General features: G+C 36.2%; 4 protein-coding genes across 4 annotated transcripts; 3 read left to right on the top strand and 1 right to left on the bottom strand.

The window, feature by feature from the left end:
* The first annotated feature begins 1,262 nt into the window (after positions 1–1,262).
* On the top strand, positions 1,263–6,015 carry LOC127986229 (thread biopolymer filament subunit alpha-like). The gene is made up of 10 exons (XM_052588495.1): positions 1,263–1,842; positions 1,965–2,176; positions 2,848–2,908; positions 2,984–3,079; positions 3,176–3,352; positions 4,075–4,200; positions 4,287–4,400; positions 4,536–4,642; positions 4,716–4,987; positions 5,540–6,015. The coding sequence occupies exons 1-10, from the start codon at positions 1,324–1,326 to the stop codon at positions 5,557–5,559; spliced, it is 1,704 nt and encodes a 567-aa protein (XP_052444455.1). The 5' UTR covers positions 1,263–1,323; the 3' UTR covers positions 5,560–6,015.
* A 1,577-nt stretch (positions 6,016–7,592) lies between these two features.
* si:dkey-183i3.6 (LAT2 domain-containing protein) lies at positions 7,593–10,560 on the top strand. Its single transcript, XM_052588911.1, has 12 exons — positions 7,593–7,729; positions 8,289–8,393; positions 8,543–8,585; positions 8,695–8,738; positions 8,951–8,990; positions 9,210–9,238; positions 9,383–9,418; positions 9,523–9,550; positions 9,713–9,756; positions 10,030–10,101; positions 10,212–10,253; positions 10,351–10,560. The coding sequence occupies exons 2-12, from the start codon at positions 8,291–8,293 to the stop codon at positions 10,383–10,385; spliced, it is 516 nt and encodes a 171-aa protein (XP_052444871.1). The 5' UTR covers positions 7,593–7,729; positions 8,289–8,290; the 3' UTR covers positions 10,386–10,560.
* Positions 10,561–11,069: 509 nt separating this feature from the next.
* LOC127986603 (replication factor C subunit 2-like) lies at positions 11,070–13,846 on the bottom strand. The gene is made up of 11 exons (XM_052588910.1): positions 13,659–13,846; positions 13,415–13,484; positions 13,272–13,313; positions 13,078–13,184; positions 12,857–12,958; positions 12,645–12,745; positions 12,339–12,496; positions 11,805–11,870; positions 11,644–11,724; positions 11,447–11,560; positions 11,070–11,298 (listed from the first exon to the last, which is right to left on the bottom strand). The coding sequence occupies exons 1-11, from the start codon at positions 13,766–13,768 to the stop codon at positions 11,188–11,190; spliced, it is 1,062 nt and encodes a 353-aa protein (XP_052444870.1). The 5' UTR covers positions 13,769–13,846; the 3' UTR covers positions 11,070–11,187.
* Positions 13,847–17,127: 3,281 nt separating this feature from the next.
* Positions 17,128–17,745, top strand: LOC127985392 (syncollin). The gene has a single exon (XM_052587391.1). It carries the CDS (start codon positions 17,151–17,153, stop codon positions 17,544–17,546), a length of 396 nt encoding a protein of 131 aa, XP_052443351.1. The 5' UTR covers positions 17,128–17,150; the 3' UTR covers positions 17,547–17,745.
* Positions 17,746–19,508: the final 1,763 nt, after the last annotated feature.

Here is a 19,508-nt window from a genome sequence, read left to right as displayed (position 1 = left end):
ATTTGACTACACATTTAGCAGATGAATTGAAATTGTGTATTTTGCCACATTTCCTATGGTATTTTATTTCTGCCAGGCTATTTTCTGTATTTCTGGAGTCTTCTGTATCATTGAGCACATGCTTGGACACTCATAAAGCCTTTGTTTTTCCTCTGGCAAAGTTTCAGCGTAATCCATGCCAAACTGCAGATCATCTTCTAATCATTTGCATCTTGTTATTAGAAAGCATGAGAAAGCACAGCTGAAGACCATTTTAAGACAGATATCTGTTCTTTTCTTATTATTCTGGGTGTTATCTTTAAATGGGATCACACTGCATCTCTGATTATGTGTTTATAGATGTATACATCTCAACAGCTTTCATCAGTGATCTCAGAATGACAGTTTTCTGGAATATTCTTATAATGAAACAATGATTAAAATGAGGCTGATTTTCCATCTCAGTTGACTATATGTCCAAAGATATAAAAGCATGAAATCTCCTGGATGCTGTATTAGGGTCTGGACAAAAACTTTTCATGTCTTTACTGTTTATTTTAAAGGGGTAAAAAACAAAAAAGATTCCTGTAACTAAGATACAACTAAACTGATTAAGTAACAGTTAAAACATAGGCTGACCCAGCATTACACCCTGGAAGCTGTTACAGCACGCTGCATACCTGTCAGCAATTTTGCAGAAACTCCAGTTTACCCTTTGGGTAAAAAAAAAGAAACAATTTCACCTGCCTCTCACTGTCACAGCCACCTTGATTTATGACAGGTTCCTCTTACAGACTTGTCAGCTCAGTAACATGAAATTCACGGTTTATCTCCCATGCACGCTTGAATAAGACTAAACACGAATATGAAAAATATCAAAATGTCAATCATACAATGTTCTCTTGCATTATAGGTTGCATGAAACTGATCAAAAGTGACAGTAAAGATGTTTTTAATGTTGCACAGGAAATCCTGATCTTTTCATGTTTCTTTCAAAGAATCCTGAAAAAAATGGATCAGTTTCCAAAAAAATATTGAACAGCAGAACTGTTTTCAGGTCATACTCATACTCATACTCTCTTTAAATGTGCACAAAGTTGCTGCAGGGTTTGTATTTCTTTCAATCCCACATACCAAGGCTGTTAAATTACCTTCATCAGTGCCTTCAGGGGGGACGCTTGCCTGTGTTTCCACCGGGACATATGGCTTTGACTGACAACAGTGAACCTTTCTGGGCGGCCCTTCAAGGAGCTGTGTATTTAAAGAACAAAGTGTGATCGAGGCATCCTGACTGAGCACCAGGACTCCTTGGCAAGTCCCTGGACCCCAGCTCTGAGTGCAGATATGACAGATTCAAGCTTGCGTATCAGTGGGGGAGCCGTCAGATTTGGAGCCACCTATGGAGGCAACCGTCTGTTCTCGGGAGCCAGGGGCGGTGGAGGCGTTAGCTCGACTCTGTCCCGTTCGCTCGGCTTTGTGAGAGGGGGTGGAGCAGGAGCCAGTCTTGGCCTGGGAGGAGGTTTTGGGGCTGGAGCCAGTGCAGGAGCTGGACTGGGTCTCGGCGGAGGTGCTCTCGCTCTCGGTGGAGGCCTCGGTTTTGGTGCTGGTGGAGCCAGAGCAGCAGGGATCAGGGCTGGTATGGCTCCGCTGAGAGCCCGTCTAGGGGGCCGAGTCTTTAAAATCGGAGGCTATGGTTTCAACCCATCCTTCTTCAGCTCCACCACTACAGTGGACGCAGGTGCCGGTCCAATGCCAAGCATCGACCCAACACTCCCATCAATGGACATGGTGCAGCTCACACGCTTGAAAGAGAAGGAGGAGCTGCAGGCCCTCAATGATAAATTTGCATCTTTCATTGATAAGGTGGGTAAAATTTGGGTTTATTTAGAAGCATTTTTACAAATATCAAGCTATGTCAGATAAACATATGGTCAGTAAGACTTTAACAAATTGGTTCTAATGACTATAACTTTGTTGTTTCACAGGCCAGGTCTCTGGAGCAGCACAACGCAGTACTAAAAGCCAAAATTTCCATGTTTACTAACCCAGAGCAGGGTGGACCTGCTAGCACTTCCATCCTTCTGACCTCTGCCATCGGAACATACAAATCCCAGATCGACAGCCTCACTGCTACTAAAGAGGCCATCATTGCTGAGATTGAACACTATAAAGGCATTATTGAGGATGTTCAGGCCAGGTGAGTCCACAGAATCTGAGAATATAGAAAAATATATATTAAACTCTACCATTCAAAATTTAGATTTTTTTAAAAGTAATTAGGACTTTATTCAGACAGAATGCATAATGTTGAGAGCACCAAATAAGCATATTAGAATGATTTTGAAGGATTATGTGACACATAAGACTTACGTTATGACTGCTGAAATAATCTTAAATAATCTTTCACAATATTACTGTTCTTACTGTATATTTGTTGGAGACTTCTTTCAAAACCATGAAAAAATAGTACCAACCACAAACTTTTGAAAGCTTCATTAAAATATTGCATCAAAGAAACTTCATTGATTACATGACATTAAAGCTAATTTTGGAAGCAGCTTTATCTTTCAATAAGATTTTTCATTACATTTGAGTACATATTCCACTTCACTGCTGCTCAGCGATATTAGTTCTGCCTTCTCTTATTGGCACTTTGTGGTTTGATTTTAATACTCGACATGAATAGTGCTCATCTGTATTGCCAAAGTAATTGCGCAAATGAGTATGTGAAGGATTTTAAACTTTATATCTCTGACCACCTGCTTAGGTGATTGTCACAGGTAAAATATGACCTTTGGGTAAGAAAGGACCAGACAAGAGGACAATTACTGATGTACCTGCATATTCTCTCCTTCTTTATTGTCTCAGGTATGATGAGGAAACTGCTCAAACCAAAACTCTGGAGCTTGACTGGACTGCGCTGAAAGAGGTACGAAACACACGTCATCAGGACAGTACTTTATGGCTTACAAATGAATGCCTCTCACGAATTCTTCTCTATTAGGAAGTGGATAATCTCTACCTTTCCATCTTTGAGTTGCAAACCAGCATCGGTGGTTTGGAGGATCAGATTGCTCTGTCCAAACAGGTGTATGATGCTGTGAGTCTGTGCCTCCGTTTATTTCAGCAGTGTTAAAATGGATCATTAATTTCCCAGTGGCCTAAGCTTGTGTTTGTGTATCTGCATGTGTGTTAGAAAGTGAAAGAGGTGAGGAACATTGTGACTGGTGGTGTGAAGTCAGCAGTGTCTATCTCAGTGGATAACGCAGCCCAGGCACAGGATCTTACCTCAGCACTGACGGAAGTCAAAGCTCACTATGAAGTCCTGGCTCAACGCAGCAAGCAGGATGCCCTCCTCTCAGTGCAGGACAGTGTAAGAAACCTCTGCTCTTTAATAGGATTTAGTATTTAAGTACTAGGTACTGTAATATTTTTATATGAATGCATTTCATATATTATAAATATATGTATCATATTTATTCATATAATTATATTAAATTATATTTATAAATTATATATAAACAGTTTTTAAATTATATCATATATCTAATTTAAATTGTGTGTAGTGTATGTAGTATATAAATATTTTCATAATTTGGTTCTAAATAAATCATTAACATAAAAAATATATATTTGAATTGTGGTTCAAATCAATGTATTAACTGAGATGTTAATAATTAAAATAATTGTATATAATAATTTAATACAATATCATTTTATTTAATTAATCTAATTTTATTTTATTTATTAACATATATCCTGATTGTGTTTTATAAAATGCAATTATGATATAACATTACAAAAAAAAAGAATATTTCTATAAATTAAGATTATCTTTATATATCTAGTGCAGTTTTAATAGAACCTAGTTGTAATGTGATGCCAAAAATACTAATATGTACTTTATACAAAACGTTCCTAATGAATAATATAAGTCTAATGTATTCTTGTACCAGTTCAAGATGAAACTCAGTTCTTCTTTTACTAACTGGCTCCCCCAAGTGGCCAGTCCTTGTATCGCAGGTCTTGTAGCATGCTTTGGGCAAGGCTAAGGTCAACCCATGACCTCTTTTCTCTTTTTTTTTTTCTCTATAGCTCTCCATGATGTCTGTATCCTCTCAGCCCACATCTCAAACACTCACCTCAGCCAAGGACGAGCTCAGAGTTTACAAACTTCAGATTGACTCTGTGCAGAGAGAGATCGAGAGGCTCAAATCTCTGGTAAGCACTTACTATGCTGTCACAAAGGCTTAAAACCCCCTAGATAAAAAGTTCTTGTGAATAACCCATGTCCTTTCCATTGACAGAACTTGCAGTTGGAGTCTCAGGTGGAGGAGGCAGAAGTTCACTCAAGCTCCCACTCAGAAACATACCAGGATCAGGTTCTTATTCTTAAGTCCCAGCTTGATGATCTCAGGAAGGTAAATACATAAATTAATTAAGACCAAATGATAAAAAAACTAACAAGCACTAAGTTATTTTTACTACATAAAACAATATCATAACCTAGGTTATCACTCAGATTTAGAATCTAAATGGGTTTTTCCCTTCTTTAGCAAATTACTCATTATGGTCAAGAATATCAGGTGCTTCTCGCCAGCAAGATGTCGCTGGATGTTGAAATCACAGCCTATAAGAAACTCCTGGACAGTGAAGAGAACAGGTGAGATTGTTTAACATAAGTGGATGAGATTTTGTTCACTCAACAATCACATTGTATCTGTCTCGTTGACCAGAATGAAATCTGGAGGTGGTGTCACCGTGCACATGTCTAAGACTGTGGTCGGAGGAGGAGGAGGAGGAGGTCTAGGCCTGGGCCTGGGTGCAGGGGGGGCAGGCTTTGGTGGAGGTGCCTCAGGCCTGGGAGGAGGTCTTGGAGGTGGATTTGGGCTGGGGGGAGGCCTAGGAGGTGGTCTTGGGGGTCTAGGACTGGGACTCGGTGGAGGTCTGGGCTTTGGAGGAGGTGCAGGGAGCAGTTACATGTCCTCCAGCCTGAACAGCAGTGCCTGTAAGTATTCATTAATGTTTTCATACATGTGCACGTGTTAACTGTTCGCTCCAATCTGAGGCCAAAAACTGGGATTTTAAATCTAATGTAATCTAAAGGTGGAATTCAAATGAAAATTCATGAAGATTATAAACATTTTGAAACAAAGATTAGAAGATGAGTAAGACATGTTTATGATTCTGTTTTAGTGTCAGCCACTAATCAAATAATATAATAATAATATAATAATAAAATAATTCTATTCTATTCTATTCTATTCTATTCTATTCTATTCTTTTATATTATATTATATTATAAATAAGTAAATAAATCTGTGACATTGATTGCTGCTTCAAATGAAACAATACACTCTTTTCCATTAATTTTTATTTGCTGATAATACAGTAATAGAAAAGCAATTTACCAGTGTTTTCAGACTTTAAGAGTCCCACTAACATGGTGTTAATCACTGAATCAGAACTCAAATGGTAAAAAAATGACGTGCACGAAGAAATATTTTGCTGTGAAATGTCACGCTGACTTGTAGTCACACTTTCCATTGTTTTCACTCAGTGCCCTCCACTGTTTACTGAAGATTCACAGCCTCCACTCTTCAAGCCACAACAGAATGCTGAGCTTCCACATGAGGCGGCGAGGAAACTTCATGAAGAACACCTCGTATAAGTTTTGACATTATGACCGCACCATCACGTACATTTAAAATAAAAAATGATGATAGATCAGTTCCCCATCTGTGGGGCGATGTTCGATGAGTCTCCAAATTCTGTATTAATTCACCACCAGATCAAAATGTCTGTATTTCCACGCATCACTTCCTGCTACAATAATAATAAAAAAATTCCATTCATGGTTATTACTGAGGAAACCCACAGTGGACTTCAATCTTTCCATGTTATAACGTCAATAACATGTCAGTTCTAATAATGATAATTTCAATTGACATAATTGAATAATAATAATAAAGTATGTCTGTTAAAATATGTAATATGTGACCATGGACCACAAAACCAGTCATAAGGGTAAATGTTTTAAAACTGAGGTTTATACATCACCTGAAAGCTGAATAAATAAGATCCGCATTGATGTAGGGTTTGTTATGATATGACAATATTTGGCCAAATAACTGGAATCTGAGGGTGCAGAAAAAAAAAAATTGATAAAATCGCCTTTAAAGTTGTCAAAATGAAGCTCTAAGTGATGCATATTACTAATCAGAAATGAAATACTTATATATTTATGGTAGGAAATGTACAAAATATCTTCATGGAACATGATCTTTACTTAATATCCTAATTATTTTTTTGGCATAAAAGAAAAATCAATAATTTTGACTCATACAATGTACAAATATAACCATGCTACTTAAGACTAATATTGTGGTCAGGTCACATACAATATATGCAAAGTGTATACAATTCACATATTATTTTTACAATAACGTTCCTTTAGTTAATGTTAATTAATGCATCAGCTAACATTAAGAAACCGAGCAATACATTTGTTACAGTATTTATAATTTTTTTTGTTAACATTAACATTAGTTCATTTGACTGTTCATTGCATAGACTGTATAAGGTTCATTGTTAGTTCAAGGTTAGCTCAGGTCCTTTAAATCATATAAACAGATACAACCTTTAATCTGAATAACAGATTAGTACACTTTGAAATTAACATAAGATTCATAAATGCTTTAGAAACTATTTTTTATCGTCAGTTCTGTTAACTAATGTAGTTACATAATGTTAATATATAGAAATTTACAGTGAAATGTGATTAAAATCTTTATAAACATAAATTAAATAATGTTTTATTGTTAAATAAATATACTCTATTCAAACATATCTCAATTTTATTTATAAAAACAGCAACAGTTGACCAGTCTTCTAGCAAAAATTATAAAAACAATAAAATCCAACAGAAGACATAAAGGGTTTAAAACAGGCCATAAAAACATCTCAAGTTGTAGGCTAAAGAAAAAAATATAACAATCTGTTCCAAAGTATAAGTGCGGCTACAGCGAAAGCTCGAACACGACTCTTCATTAATTGAATTGCATCATAACAATGTTTTAACCATCTTAGCATAACATTTTTCAGTATACATCAAAATGAAGGTCCTTGTCAACTGTTCCACCATTGTTGTTGTTAGAAAACAATCTTACAAAACGCTTAAAAAGCGGAAAAAACATACCCACACACCACCTACATACTCAGGTGCCAAATGTCATAAACCCTAAATAATGAAACATCATCCTCTCATTTAAAAAACTACGTCTTGCAACCATTAACTAGCCTTCATCAGCTTCGACAGAGCCTCCAGCGTATGTTATCTCATTATAAACCCAGTCTCTAAGAAGTTTATCTGAAAGACTCAGCCTTTGATTTTCTCCTTCAAATCACATTCTGCTCCATCTGAAGACATAAACCCCAGGTTCCACATGATACTGATTGCAACAGTTTGTCACCAAATGCTAATGAAAGGCTGCATTTCAAAGGCTTGACATTTTGAACACACATGTAGCAAGCAGACTTTGAAGCAGCAGTTGTCACCTCTGTGTATTGTGTGTTGCTGTGGGTTTGTGGGGGTCTTGTCTTGGTGTCCGGCATGGAGCTGCACGGATGTGGTTACATTCAGTTTGAAACAGGAAACACTCAGGTTCATTCTGCTCTCATTAGTCCTTCATTTGACTTCAGCAATTTCCATCAGAGCGGAGATGGAGCGAGAGGCCTGAGCTCACTAAAGGTAACAGTTTACTTACTTATACGCTTCATAATACAACTCTATGATTGATAGAAAACTGCGTGACGTGTTTGAATAGCTTTGAAGAAAATAGCTTTTTAACATGTAAGACGGGGGAAGCTGGTTTTGATGTTATCAGACACCATTTATTTCTTCTCATTAAATGACCTGGTTTCAATTTAAAACAAAACAAAAGAAATCACAACTTAAAGAAAGAAACTTTTGATAGTTACACAACTTGCTTCCTGTGGTTCAGTTAGTCTCTGATGAAAAAGACAGACTTTTCTAACATGTGGCAAATAGTGCTTCATCGAACACTGTCACGCCGAATATCCTTACACACTAAAAATGTGTTATCTTGTTATCTTGTGCACTATTACTTTGTGCCATTGTGTCAGAATGGTGAGAGCTGCAAATGCGGTTGTGAACAGATAAGACTGAAACGTGTTCTCATATGCTGATTTTTTAATATATAGCCAATATTAAAAAATCTGTAAACCTCTGAAAGTGTCATTTTAGATTTAAAAGAATTATGTCTTCTAAGGAAATCTTTTTATTGAAGGCATGATTGAAGTCCAAAGCCAGCAAGGAGTTCTCCTTGCCTTTGTTTCTCTGGCCTGCCTGGGTTGTGTTTATGCGCTCTGTCTGTGCTGCGGAAAGAAATCTAGTAAGTAGTCTGACATTACGATACTTTCAGCTCCAAAAAAAATACAAAAATAAAATAATAATAATAGTAATGTTTTTCTCTGCTCTTAATTGTGCACTATACATATATTTGTCTCTTTGTCGTCTAATGTTGCTGTATTTTATTTTGAGCTATGGAACAAGAGGACAATAAGATGTATGACCAGGATGATTTGTAAGAAAACTGTTTTATATATTTAATAATGTTAGTTAATACTTGTATGTGTGTGTGTGTACTATATATATATATAAATAAATAAATTACATAATTTTTTTGTTTTCAGGAATCAAGACACTGAATATGCTGAAAGCAGAAAACATACAGCAGGTAAGCGATGTGCATTTTTAACACGTTCTGAAGAGGAAAACGCATCTCATTAAACACTTATTTAGTGTCAGTGTTTTATATGTAGAATATTACAAAGCACTTATTTTTTATTTTATTTTTCTGTCAGAGGAAAACTGAGATTCAGAAGAATACGCTCTTCATTAGCCAAGAATGAAACTTTATTCATACCATCTGTTTGTTTGTTTTTTTAGTGCTAAGACCAAACCAAAGTGAGATGCCTTCAACCTCAAGGTGAGATCTTTTTTTTTTTTTGCTGTAGTCAGTGCAGCTACTTGTTTTTTTTATGTAGTGTTACAGTCATGTGTGGGGGAAATGTTTTCTACATAACCGAAAGCATTCAGAGTCTAATGTTTAACTGAACAACATTAACTGACGTATTTGCTGAATAGTAATGATAGAAAGATGAAAATGAAGGAAATGTTACAGAAGTGATCAATTGTATTTTCACAGGCGATCACCGACGAACAGGCCTGTGAAGAGTAAGATTTCTTCTTTTTAAATTTGAGATTTTAAACTGTTAGATGTCAAACTGTTTAAACTCTGCGGTACCATTTTAGGATGTACTTTTCTAAAATGTATTTGTTTATTCATTTATTTTTGTTATTTTGACTGTTTCTTAACAGGTAACATCCAATGGAGTTATCAAAACCTTACAGATGGTAAGATTCATCGCTATTACGATCAAAAGACATTACTTTTAATGAAAGCCATTTTTAAATACAAACGTATAACCTAGTAATGCATGTTCTTGTTTCTGTTGTAGGAAATGGCATCTTGGAACCAACATATGTGTGAGTGTTGTTTTTCCCATGGTTTTGTGAGGAAAAGTCTACAAGATACTTATCAAAGTTTTTCTGAAAAGTCTAAGATTTTACGAAGGCTAAGCTTGCTCAAAATTAATTGTACATGGTGTGTTTGATAGGCATACATGTTTTTTTCTTTTTTATATATAGGGACCCAATTCCAAATTTGCTTTATGCAAACGAGGACAACACAGGTAAATGTGTGCTGGTAATTGTCATTGTCTAATGCAACCATTTCACACGGTTCACTCTCTTCAGTTGTTCACAGGAAAACTGAGGTCAAGTGACACATTTTAAACTGAGTACCAAAGAACCTGTAAACATGTCAGAAAGCTGTAGATGATAAAAAAAAAGAGGCCACCAATCACAAAACTGAAAAAGTGTATACAGATGTGTGATTCACTGCACAAATGAACAAAATGATTGAAGCAGTTGTTTTAATGAAATGCTTCATTTACATTCCCCAGATACGGATCCAAATTTGGACACAGGAGCATACGAGAATGTTTTTCCAACACCAGAAGTGCAACATGACTCAGGTTTGGTGTTTATATGTATATGTGTAAAAACAATTGGAGATTTAACCTTTTTTACTCAATATGGTTTAAAAAAAAAATGATTTGATTATTGTTTGATAATGTTTTTGCAGATAGCTGTAATTATGAAAACTGGGACAACAGATATGAGGATGGTAAAATGTTCATTATTAAACCAATGCCGCTCATAAAACACTTTACGATTAATTCATGAGACAACACCAATAACTTTCTTCTTTCCTCTTTATTCAGATGAACCAGACTACGTGAATGAAATCACACAGTGAACACATGAGTCTATTTTAAGACATGGCTTTTGTTTTTTGATCTTCACATTTTGTTCTTGGTGCCATTTACCGTTATGAAATTGTTAAAGTGTATTGCTTGACCTTTTGAAGTAATCAATTAAGATTGAGTGTGAATGTGCATAGTCTTATTATTAATAAACAATGATATAATTAATGGTCTATGAACAATAAACTATTAAAAGACATCTAAAATATTTTGCACAACAAAGGCACTAAACATGGGGGCTTCACATCAAGAGCTGTGCAATGTAGATTTTAAGCCAGTTTCATAAAGGTGTGAAAAATGAGTCAGATGAGTATCCTGACCTTTTTATCACAAGCGAAACAAAAATCTATAAGGGCAAGAGGCAGGTTTAAGTAAAGGCTTGTTATATACAAATAAGCAGAAGGTGGAGTTTGGCATCCGCTCTTGATAACACTTTCCTCCCTTGTGCTAAAGTATCACTAGGCTGAAATTGAAACCTGTAGAACTGGCCCTTGTTCTGATATATGATTTCTAACATACAGTATGGTACAACATGGAAATTCATTGTTGAAATGGACTTAATTGTGCATGTTAAACTGGGCTGTTTGAACTGCCTCAAATTCTCATTAAGTGGAGTTAGTTTTACTGTGCTGCATTTTGAAGTACTTTGACACCAAAAACAGGCCATCACAAACAACTAAAGGATTTTGTACATTTTTATTACTGCAATCTGTCATATTTTTACAATTATTAGTACAAGTACAGGTTCTGGAGACTAAGAACACTGAGTTTATCATTTGATAACATCTCTTGTTTTTAGCTGGCATCAGGTGCAGCCGTCTTGCTGCACAGGCGACCTAACAGTCCAGCCATCTGTAACAGAGAGTTCACCCCTTCTGCCACTTTCATATGTGTGTAGCCAATTTCCTGGGAATCAAAAGTATAATTACAGTGTTTATAATTATCAATAAAAATAATCATTGCAATATATACAAATACATTACTAAATGAAACTTTTAATGCTTAAAGCTAATGTAAATGCTGCTTAGGGAGACACTACCAGGACAATACGCACCTTAATATATTCCAGCTTCAAATACTCTGCCATCTGAAAGGTTTTGCACACTCTAAAGATGTTTCCTATGATGTCCTCTGGTGAGTATCCGAGTGACCAAAGCTGCTCAATGATCTGTAGAAAGATAAACCACTTCTGTCTGTCTTTTTTTTTTTAAGAGATCAAGAATATTTTCTAATGCAAATGTTTAGTGGTACCTTGTAGGCTTCATCAATGTTGGCATTGACACAGTGCTCCAGCATGCTTTTAACCAGCAGAGGATGTGGCTCATCACACACCTGCAGAAGCAATACTGTTGGTACTTTATCACCACCAATGCATTAATAAAAAGACAAAAATAAAATGCATCCAAAAGTACCTTGAACACATTTTCACTGTTGATGTAACCAAATCCAGAATTTGTTGACTGCAAGTTATTCAAAGCCTAGATTAAAAAAAAAAAAGGTTATAAAAAATAAAATATTATTAATTATAATAATAAAGTATTAACACTGCAGGTAAATCATAATTATTAAAATGTTTATAAATAATAATAATGTTTATTTAAAATGTAAATTTTTATGTGAAATGTTACAACAATAAATATTGCAGGTAAGAATGATCAAAAATAAATACAAAAAAAATACAAAAATATAAATTAAGTTGTTATTATTAATATTGTACCTTGTAAAACAAGGTAACAATAACAACCTAGTATGTTAATTTTAATAACATTTTTATTTTTTTATTATTTTATTTTAAGATTTACCTATTATATTAAAGATTAATATTAAATGAATTAATTAATATATAATATATAACTTATATTAATTTTATTTTATTTACCTAAAATGTTAATTACTTTTATTACTATTGTTCACACATGAAAAGAGGAAAAAATTATTGACCCGACCTGTCTCATGTCCCCTTGAGCGGTGAAGATGATGGCCTCTAGGCCGTCATTGGTGACATGCAAGTTCTCCTTCTCTACCACCTCGGTCAGACGCATCATGATCTGGTCGTCTCGGAGTTTGCTGTAACGCAGCACTGCACAGCGGGACTGGATGGGCTCTGCAATCAAATTAGAAGAAAAACTGAAAGACTTCTGTGTTAGGTGTACGCTGGCATGTACTTCAGTGTTCTAGTTCGTTTGAAGCTTGTCATCATTGTCAAACTATTATGAACAGCATTTTGTGTTTTAATGTGCCACGTCGCTCACCTATGATCTTATCTGATGCATTACACGCCAGAGCAAAGCGTGTGGTTTTAGAGTAGATCTCCATGGTTCTTCTGAGAGCCTGCTGGGCTCCATCTGTCATGCTGTTTTAGAAATACAAAAACATAGCTGCATGGAGCCGTTTAAAAATCTTTAAAATGTATATTTATTTTTAAATTAACATATATATATATATATATAAAGATTACTCTTACCTGTCAGCCTCATCCAAGATTATGATCTTGTGGCGACCTTTAGGGAGTGTGACCTTTTGCTGGGCAAACATTTTGATTTTGTTTCTCACAACATCAATTCCACTAAAATTAATAATAAACAATTAAACATTAATTAACAGACACTGAAATAAGAATATGATCATCCAAAATCTTGGATGTACAGAAAACTTGTTTGAAAACACTCAGCTAAAGTTTCTTACCGGTCATTTGAGGCATTGAGCTCAAGCACAGCATCTTTCATAGCTGGACCCAGAAGAGCTCGGGCCAAACACAAGATGCTGGTGGTTTTTCCAGTGCCAGGAGGACCCTAAACATTATCTTCATTTTAGTGCATAGTGACATATCATTTGTAAATTCAGTTGGCACCTGGTTGTGAAAGCATATTTTAACTCACAGCAATGATGATGTTGGGCACATTTCCTTCTCGTGCAAACACCTTCGACAATAACAAAAGAACAAAAGGCAAAAGAGAAAACGTGTCATACTAACCACATCAGACACTAATCAGTATGCAACGTTACTGTACGTTATACCGACCTCCAGTCTGCTGACAGTTTCCTCATTTCCAACTATTTCATTCAGCTTCAGGGGTCTGTATTTTTCAACCCTGTTAGTAATAATGACACATTTAAAAACAAAAACATGTATTAATCCGAGCGAACATGCAGCTGCAGAGAAACGCAACCTTGGCCGTTCAGTTGCTGTAAACATAGCTAACATACAGGCTAGCTATCTTTAGCGACATTAAAGTGATTCTAATATTACGAGTCACAAACAGTACCATGGTAGTTCATAAGCATTTGTTGAGGGTTTTGGTGCAGTATCATCCTTTTTAGGCTGTCCGTCGGTTTGATTTTGTTCACCGTCTGCCTCTTTCATTTCAACATCCATACTGCCTGTGTGAACGCTGATCAGCGAGTATTCCCGCCAGGCCGCCACTACAGGAACAGCTCTGAAATGACGCCACTTCCGACAACGGGAGCCCGTGACTTAAAAAAAAAAAAAAAAAACTCAAATAAATAAATAAATAAATAATACTGGTACGTAACAAACTGGAATGGAAAAAGAAAATGAACTAATACATGTATAGTTTATATTCTTTATTTTTTTTTAAAGGTTAAAGGAACACTAACAATATTTTAGACTTAAAAAAATCTGCTGGCTATTTTACAGCAAAATGTTATGGATTTTACACAATGCCTGAATAGATTATGTAGAAACAGCCTATCTATCTATCTATCTATCTATCTATCTATCTATCTATCTATCTATCTATCTATCTATCTATCTATCTATCTATCTATCTATCTATCTATCTATCTATCTGTCTATCTGTCTATCTGTCTATCTATGTATAATTTGCAATCTAGAAATATTTCATTTTGTCTGCAATTAATTTAGAATATAAGAAAGTTTGCTTTTTTAATTAAATTACTTTTAAATTTAAATTATTAATTAAAAAATAAAGAAATATTCTGTGATGTTCTAATATGTTTGATGCACCTGTATCTCTCAGGACCTGAAATGGGACATTCACATTGACCTCATTGTTGAAAAGGCCTAGCAGAGGTTGTTCTTCCTTCGCCAGCTGAGGAAGTTTAACCTGCCACAGGAGCTGCTGAAACAGTTCTACTCCATCATCATTGAATCTGTCCTCTGCACTTAAATAGCTGTCTGGTTCAGCTCAACTACAAAATCTGACCTCAGAAGACTACAGAGGGTAATCCGGACTTCTGAGTGAATCATTGGTACAACTCTCCCTTCTCTCCAAGAACTGTCCTCATCCAGAGTGAGCAAAAGGGCTTGCAAATCACTCGGGACCCTCACATCCAGCACATTTCCTCTTTGAACTGCTATCACCTGGTCGAGGCAACAGAGCACTGGTCCACAGCAAACCACAGGGTGAGCCATTATTCACAAATGGCAAAAACACGGAACAGTGGAGAACTTTACCAGGAGTGGCTGGCCGAACAACATTACCCAAGAGCACAGCAACGACTGATCTAAGAGGTCACAAAAGACAACAACATCCAAAGAACTGCAGGCCTCACTTGTCTCAGTTAAGGTCAGTGTTCATGACTCCACCATAAGAAAGAGACTAGGCAAAAATGGTCTGCATGGCAGAGTTCCAAGACGTAGACCGCTAAGAACATAAAGGCTTGTCTCAGTTTTGCCAGAAAGCATCTTGATGATCCCCCAAGACTTTTGGGAAAACACTCTGTGGACTGAAAAGTTGAGCTTTTTTGAAGTTGTTTGTCTTACTTCTGGCGTAAAAGTAAAACTGCATTTCAGAAAAAGAACATCATACCAACATTAAAATATGGTGGTGGTAGTGTGATGGTATTTGCTGCTTCAGGACCTGGAAGACTTTCTGTGATAAATGGAACCATGAATTCTGCTGTTTCTCAAAAATCCTGAAGGAGAATGTCCAGGCTTCTGTTTGTGACCTCAAGCTGAAGCAAACTTGGGTTCTGCAGCAGGACAATGATCCAAAACACACCAGCAAGTCCACCTCTGAATGGCTTAAGAAAAAGACTTGAGCGGCCTAGTCAATGTCCTGACCTGAATCCTATTGAGATGCTGTGACATGACCTTAAAAAGGCGGTTCATGCTGGGAACCCTCCAATATGGCTGAATTACAACAATTCTGCATAGATCAGTGGACCAAATTTCCTCCACAGCGCTGTAACAGACTCATTGCAAGTTATCGCAAATACTTGATTGCAGTTGTTGCTGCTGAAGGTGGCCCAACCAGTTATGAGGTTTAGGGGGCAAACACTTTTTCACACAGGGCCATGCAGTTTTGGATTTTGTTTTCCCTTCCCTTAAAATGGCATGTTGCGTTATCTTTTACTAATATTTACATTTGTTTGAGGATCTGAAACATGAAAAAAAAAAAAAAGAAATCAGGAAGGGGGCCAACACTTTTTCACACCACTGTATCTATCCATGAATGAAAATACTGACTTGCTTTTAGGTTTGTTTAAAGTAACCGTCAGAGCATCTGTTGGCCAATCTAAAGCTTCTCCTGCTGAAAAATGGATCAGATTGTCTGCATTTAAATGTAGGACAATTTTCCCTAAAGAGACTGAAAGCATTACGATGATTATGGCTTTATAGCTGCTCTGAATATATAATGGCCAACTCCAAAACAAGTAGTTTTTCATCTTTTAATATATATAAAATTGTGTGAAGTTTGGTTTCAGTTACAATAATAGTAGTAATTTGAAAGAAAATGATACTTATTGAACAATTTACAGTAAAACAACACTAAAGGACTCCGTTTTCATCTGAAACAATATAAGTTGGATGACAGAGTAAATTAGCTATCTTATCTGAAGGCCAAAGCTGTTTGAATTCTCACCCTTCAGAGCATCTGTTGGTAAACCAGAGGCTTCTCAGTAAGTTTGTTTTAGCTCTGTGCCAGGTTCAGTCAACATGATGCTTATCTGCTTGCTGTTCTGTTCTTTGTGGGTGTGGAGAACCGAATATTACTGATAATGTATGTGACAAAATGAATGTCATTTTATGGAGTAACAATCTGACAGTGCAATGCATCTAGATTTGAACGTAACCTTTTGAAATCATGGTAACACATTAGATATTTGTTTTTGTTTTATTTTTTTCAGCCATGAATATGATACAGTGTTAGACCTCATTATTAAACATTTTTTTTATAATGTATGCACAGCTATACACATTCAAATGTCACAGTCTTGTTACCAATGAAATGCTTTAAAAGTTTTAATTGTTGCATACATTTTCAAAACTAAAAAAAAAAATCAAAATATTCAATAACATGAACATTTCCTTACTGTTCTAAATTATGATACAGTTACTGACAGAAAGTCACTGCATATGGCTGGTTTTGAAAGTGTCGGCACATTCAAAAGCCTTGTGGTTTGTGAACATCTGGGATGTTTGTTTGTTTTTGTTAAAATTACATTCTCAGTTCACTAACACTGATTAAAAAGACAATTAACAACATATAGAAATGTTATCTTTCAGATACATTTTCAAAAATAAGCTAAAATATTTGTGCTAATATAGACTTATATTATATTTACATGAATATATGTAGATACACATTTGTAATATTTTTGCAGAATTGCATTTTTTTTTTACCTGTGTGTGAAAGAACTTAAAATCTGCAGATGGCCTTTGCAGATTCTGTTGGACAATCGGACGTTTCTCACACACGTCATTCGTATGAAGAAACTCCATGTATATAAGTCAGTGCAAAAGATCTCTTTTCATTCTACAAGCTGGAAACATGAAGGGGGTCATTGCTCTTCTCCTGGCAGCTCTGTTCTTCGAGGGACTCAATGCAGAGTGTCCCGACCCAGCCACGCTGAAAGATGATTATGGAAGCAAGCTCTGCGCCCAGATGTTTGAGAACAGCAGCTACTACTACGATGAAAGCTGTAGTGGCAAATTCTTTTACGTTTATCCCGATGAAGACACCCCCATCATGTCATGGTCTTGGAATAACCGAGTTTCCTCTCTTGTGGTGGGCCGAGGCTGCTCCCTGACAGTGTGGTCCAAATCCAAGAAGGAAGGACATAAGAAAAAGTTTTCTGCTGGCATCGTGTACCACCTTAAGGAAGTGAAGAAAGGCCTGTTTGGAGACTGGAATGATTCCATCTCAGGCTACTACTGCACATGCTAGACGTGAAGCATGAAGGCTGAAGACAGAGGCTGAAAGGACATTAAAATGTATTGCCAATGACACAAGATAACAACTGTAACCCTTTTAAATCTGTTTTCAGATGTCAAATTCTGCTCTATGTAATTCTGCTTGATTCCTGCAAGTGAATTAAACACCATGTTGCTGCAGGGAATCTCTGCATGAACGTGACGCAGAAACATTCAAGACCTGGTGTGTCATTCTTTTTTATTGAATTAAATGTAATCAAACAATCTCACAGGGGTTTTGAAAGTATTGCAAGATGAGGTCAAGTTTTGAAACTTACCTTTTAGTTAAATTAGTTAACAAAACCATCATTGGTGCTTGAAATTTGAAAGTGAAGCCTAATTTCAGTTTTATACAGTGTTATTCCTGCATTCACTTCAAAAAACTGCCAACAGCTGTGTGAACACATTCGAAAGTATGTAAATATCAAAGCCTTTACACAGCAGTTCCATCAGTTCAAAAATGAATAATCCATGCATCTAGTCATTCATGAAATACAGATATTTGCATCTGCTACATAAAACAGTGTCTGTAAGTCAACCTGAAAATGTTAACAAATAAGTTCAAAAAATTCAGTTCTGTGTAATAAAGTAGAATGCCACAGAGAAAAAGTATTGAACACATGAAGACAGGGAGGTGCAAAAAGGCATGGAAAGCTAAGACACCGGCTGAAATCTATCAGTGATTAGAAGGTAATCCTGCTCCTTGTCAGTGGAAATACATTTTTGCTGGTATAGTCCCAACTCATGACCTACATGTCACACAAGAAACATTTCATGATGGGTAAAAGCAAAGAGCTTTCTCAAGACCTTCAAACCCTTACTGTTGCAAAACATACTACTGGCATTGGTTATAGAAGTATTTCTATACTCCTGAATGTTCCAGTGAGGACTGTAGGGGCCATCATCCGGAAGTGGAAAGAACATTATTTCACCATAAACCGGCCACGACCAGGTGCTCCTCGCAAGATTTCTGACAGAGGAGTGAAAATAATTGTCCAAGATCCAAGGATCACTTGTGGAAAGCTTCAGAAAGACCTGGAATTAAAATGTACAATAAGTAATGCACTCAACTGTCGTGGCCTATATGAGCGCTCACCATGCAGTTAAGGTACTATTGCTGAAGAAAAAGCATGTTGAAGCTCTTTTAAAGTTTGCTGCACCACATTTAGAAATGCCTGTGAAATGCTGGGAGAATATAGTTTGGTAAGATGAGACAAAAATTGCACTCTTTGGATACCATAATAAACACTATGTTTGGAGGTCAAATGGCACTGCACATCACCCCAAAACATCATGGTGTATAGCGCACGTCCTGATTTTGCCAAGTCCGATGTGTTCCTAGGTCAACATATTTTGTTGACCCTGGAACAACATTTTACTCCAAAAATATATTCTTAACCATATCCCTACACCTAAACCTAACCTTAACCATGAGTAATCCCTAAAATCAGAGGAAATGATAGATGAATGACACTGATGTACAAGCACCAAACACTGATTTTAAGCATAAACTTCACAAAATCTATAAACTGGTTCTTCAAATCTGATTGGTTAATCACAATGTTGTTCCAGGGTCAACAACGATGTTGTCCCAGGAACATGTCTCACTTGGTAAAATCAGGTTAGGCGTGTATAGCACTGGCAAAATTCATTTAATTGAAGGAAGGATGAATGAATAAATGGAAATCTGCTGCCCTCTACCAGGATGATATAGATTAAATGAGAGCGGACATTCCTGCAAGACAATGATCTTAAACACACAAGTCACAGGAAATTCTCTTTTGGTTTCAGAGAAAGAAAGTAAAGCTGCTGGAATGGCCCAGCCAATGACTTCACTTGAATCCAAGAGAACATCTATGGAAAAGAACTAAAGATTAGAGTTCATATAAGAGGCCCATGAAAGCTTATGTTAAATAAAACATTCTCTGAAAACAAC

This window comes from Carassius gibelio, chromosome B21 (genome assembly GCF_023724105.1).
Source record: "Carassius gibelio isolate Cgi1373 ecotype wild population from Czech Republic chromosome B21, carGib1.2-hapl.c, whole genome shotgun sequence".
Lineage (NCBI taxonomy): Eukaryota > Metazoa > Chordata > Actinopteri > Cypriniformes > Cyprinidae > Carassius > Carassius gibelio.
This window is presented reverse-complemented; position numbering and strand designations above follow the sequence as displayed.

What these genes read in the sequence shown, in the direction of transcription:
- LOC127986229 (XM_052588495.1), top strand. Translation starts at nt 1,324, where the DNA reads ATGACAGATTCAAGCTTGCGTATCAGTGGGGGAGCCGTCAGATTTGGA. An exon ending in TTGCATCTTTCATTGATAAG is followed by an intron (nt 1,843 to 1,964) that starts GTGGGTAAAATT and finishes GTTGTTTCACAG; the next exon opens with GCCAGGTCTCTGGAGCAGCA. An exon ending in CCAAACAGGTGTATGATGCT is followed by an intron (nt 3,080 to 3,175) that starts GTGAGTCTGTGC and finishes CATGTGTGTTAG; the next exon opens with AAAGTGAAAGAGGTGAGGAA.
- si:dkey-183i3.6 (XM_052588911.1), top strand. Translation starts at nt 8,291, where the DNA reads ATGATTGAAGTCCAAAGCCAGCAAGGAGTTCTCCTTGCCTTTGTTTCT. An exon ending in ATGTATGACCAGGATGATTT is followed by an intron (nt 8,586 to 8,694) that starts GTAAGAAAACTG and finishes TTTTGTTTTCAG; the next exon opens with GAATCAAGACACTGAATATG. An exon ending in TTATCAAAACCTTACAGATG is followed by an intron (nt 9,419 to 9,522) that starts GTAAGATTCATC and finishes TTTCTGTTGTAG; the next exon opens with GAAATGGCATCTTGGAACCA.
- LOC127985392 (XM_052587391.1), top strand. Translation starts at nt 17,151, where the DNA reads ATGAAGGGGGTCATTGCTCTTCTCCTGGCAGCTCTGTTCTTCGAGGGA.
- LOC127986603 (XM_052588910.1), bottom strand. Translation starts at nt 13,768, where the DNA reads ATGGATGTTGAAATGAAAGAGGCAGACGGTGAACAAAATCAAACCGAC. An exon ending in AATGCTTATGAACTACCATG is followed by an intron (nt 13,485 to 13,658) that starts GTACTGTTTGTG and finishes TATTACTAACAG; the next exon opens with GGTTGAAAAATACAGACCCC. An exon ending in ATCTTGGATGAGGCTGACAG is followed by an intron (nt 12,746 to 12,856) that starts GTAAGAGTAATC and finishes TTTCTAAAACAG; the next exon opens with CATGACAGATGGAGCCCAGC.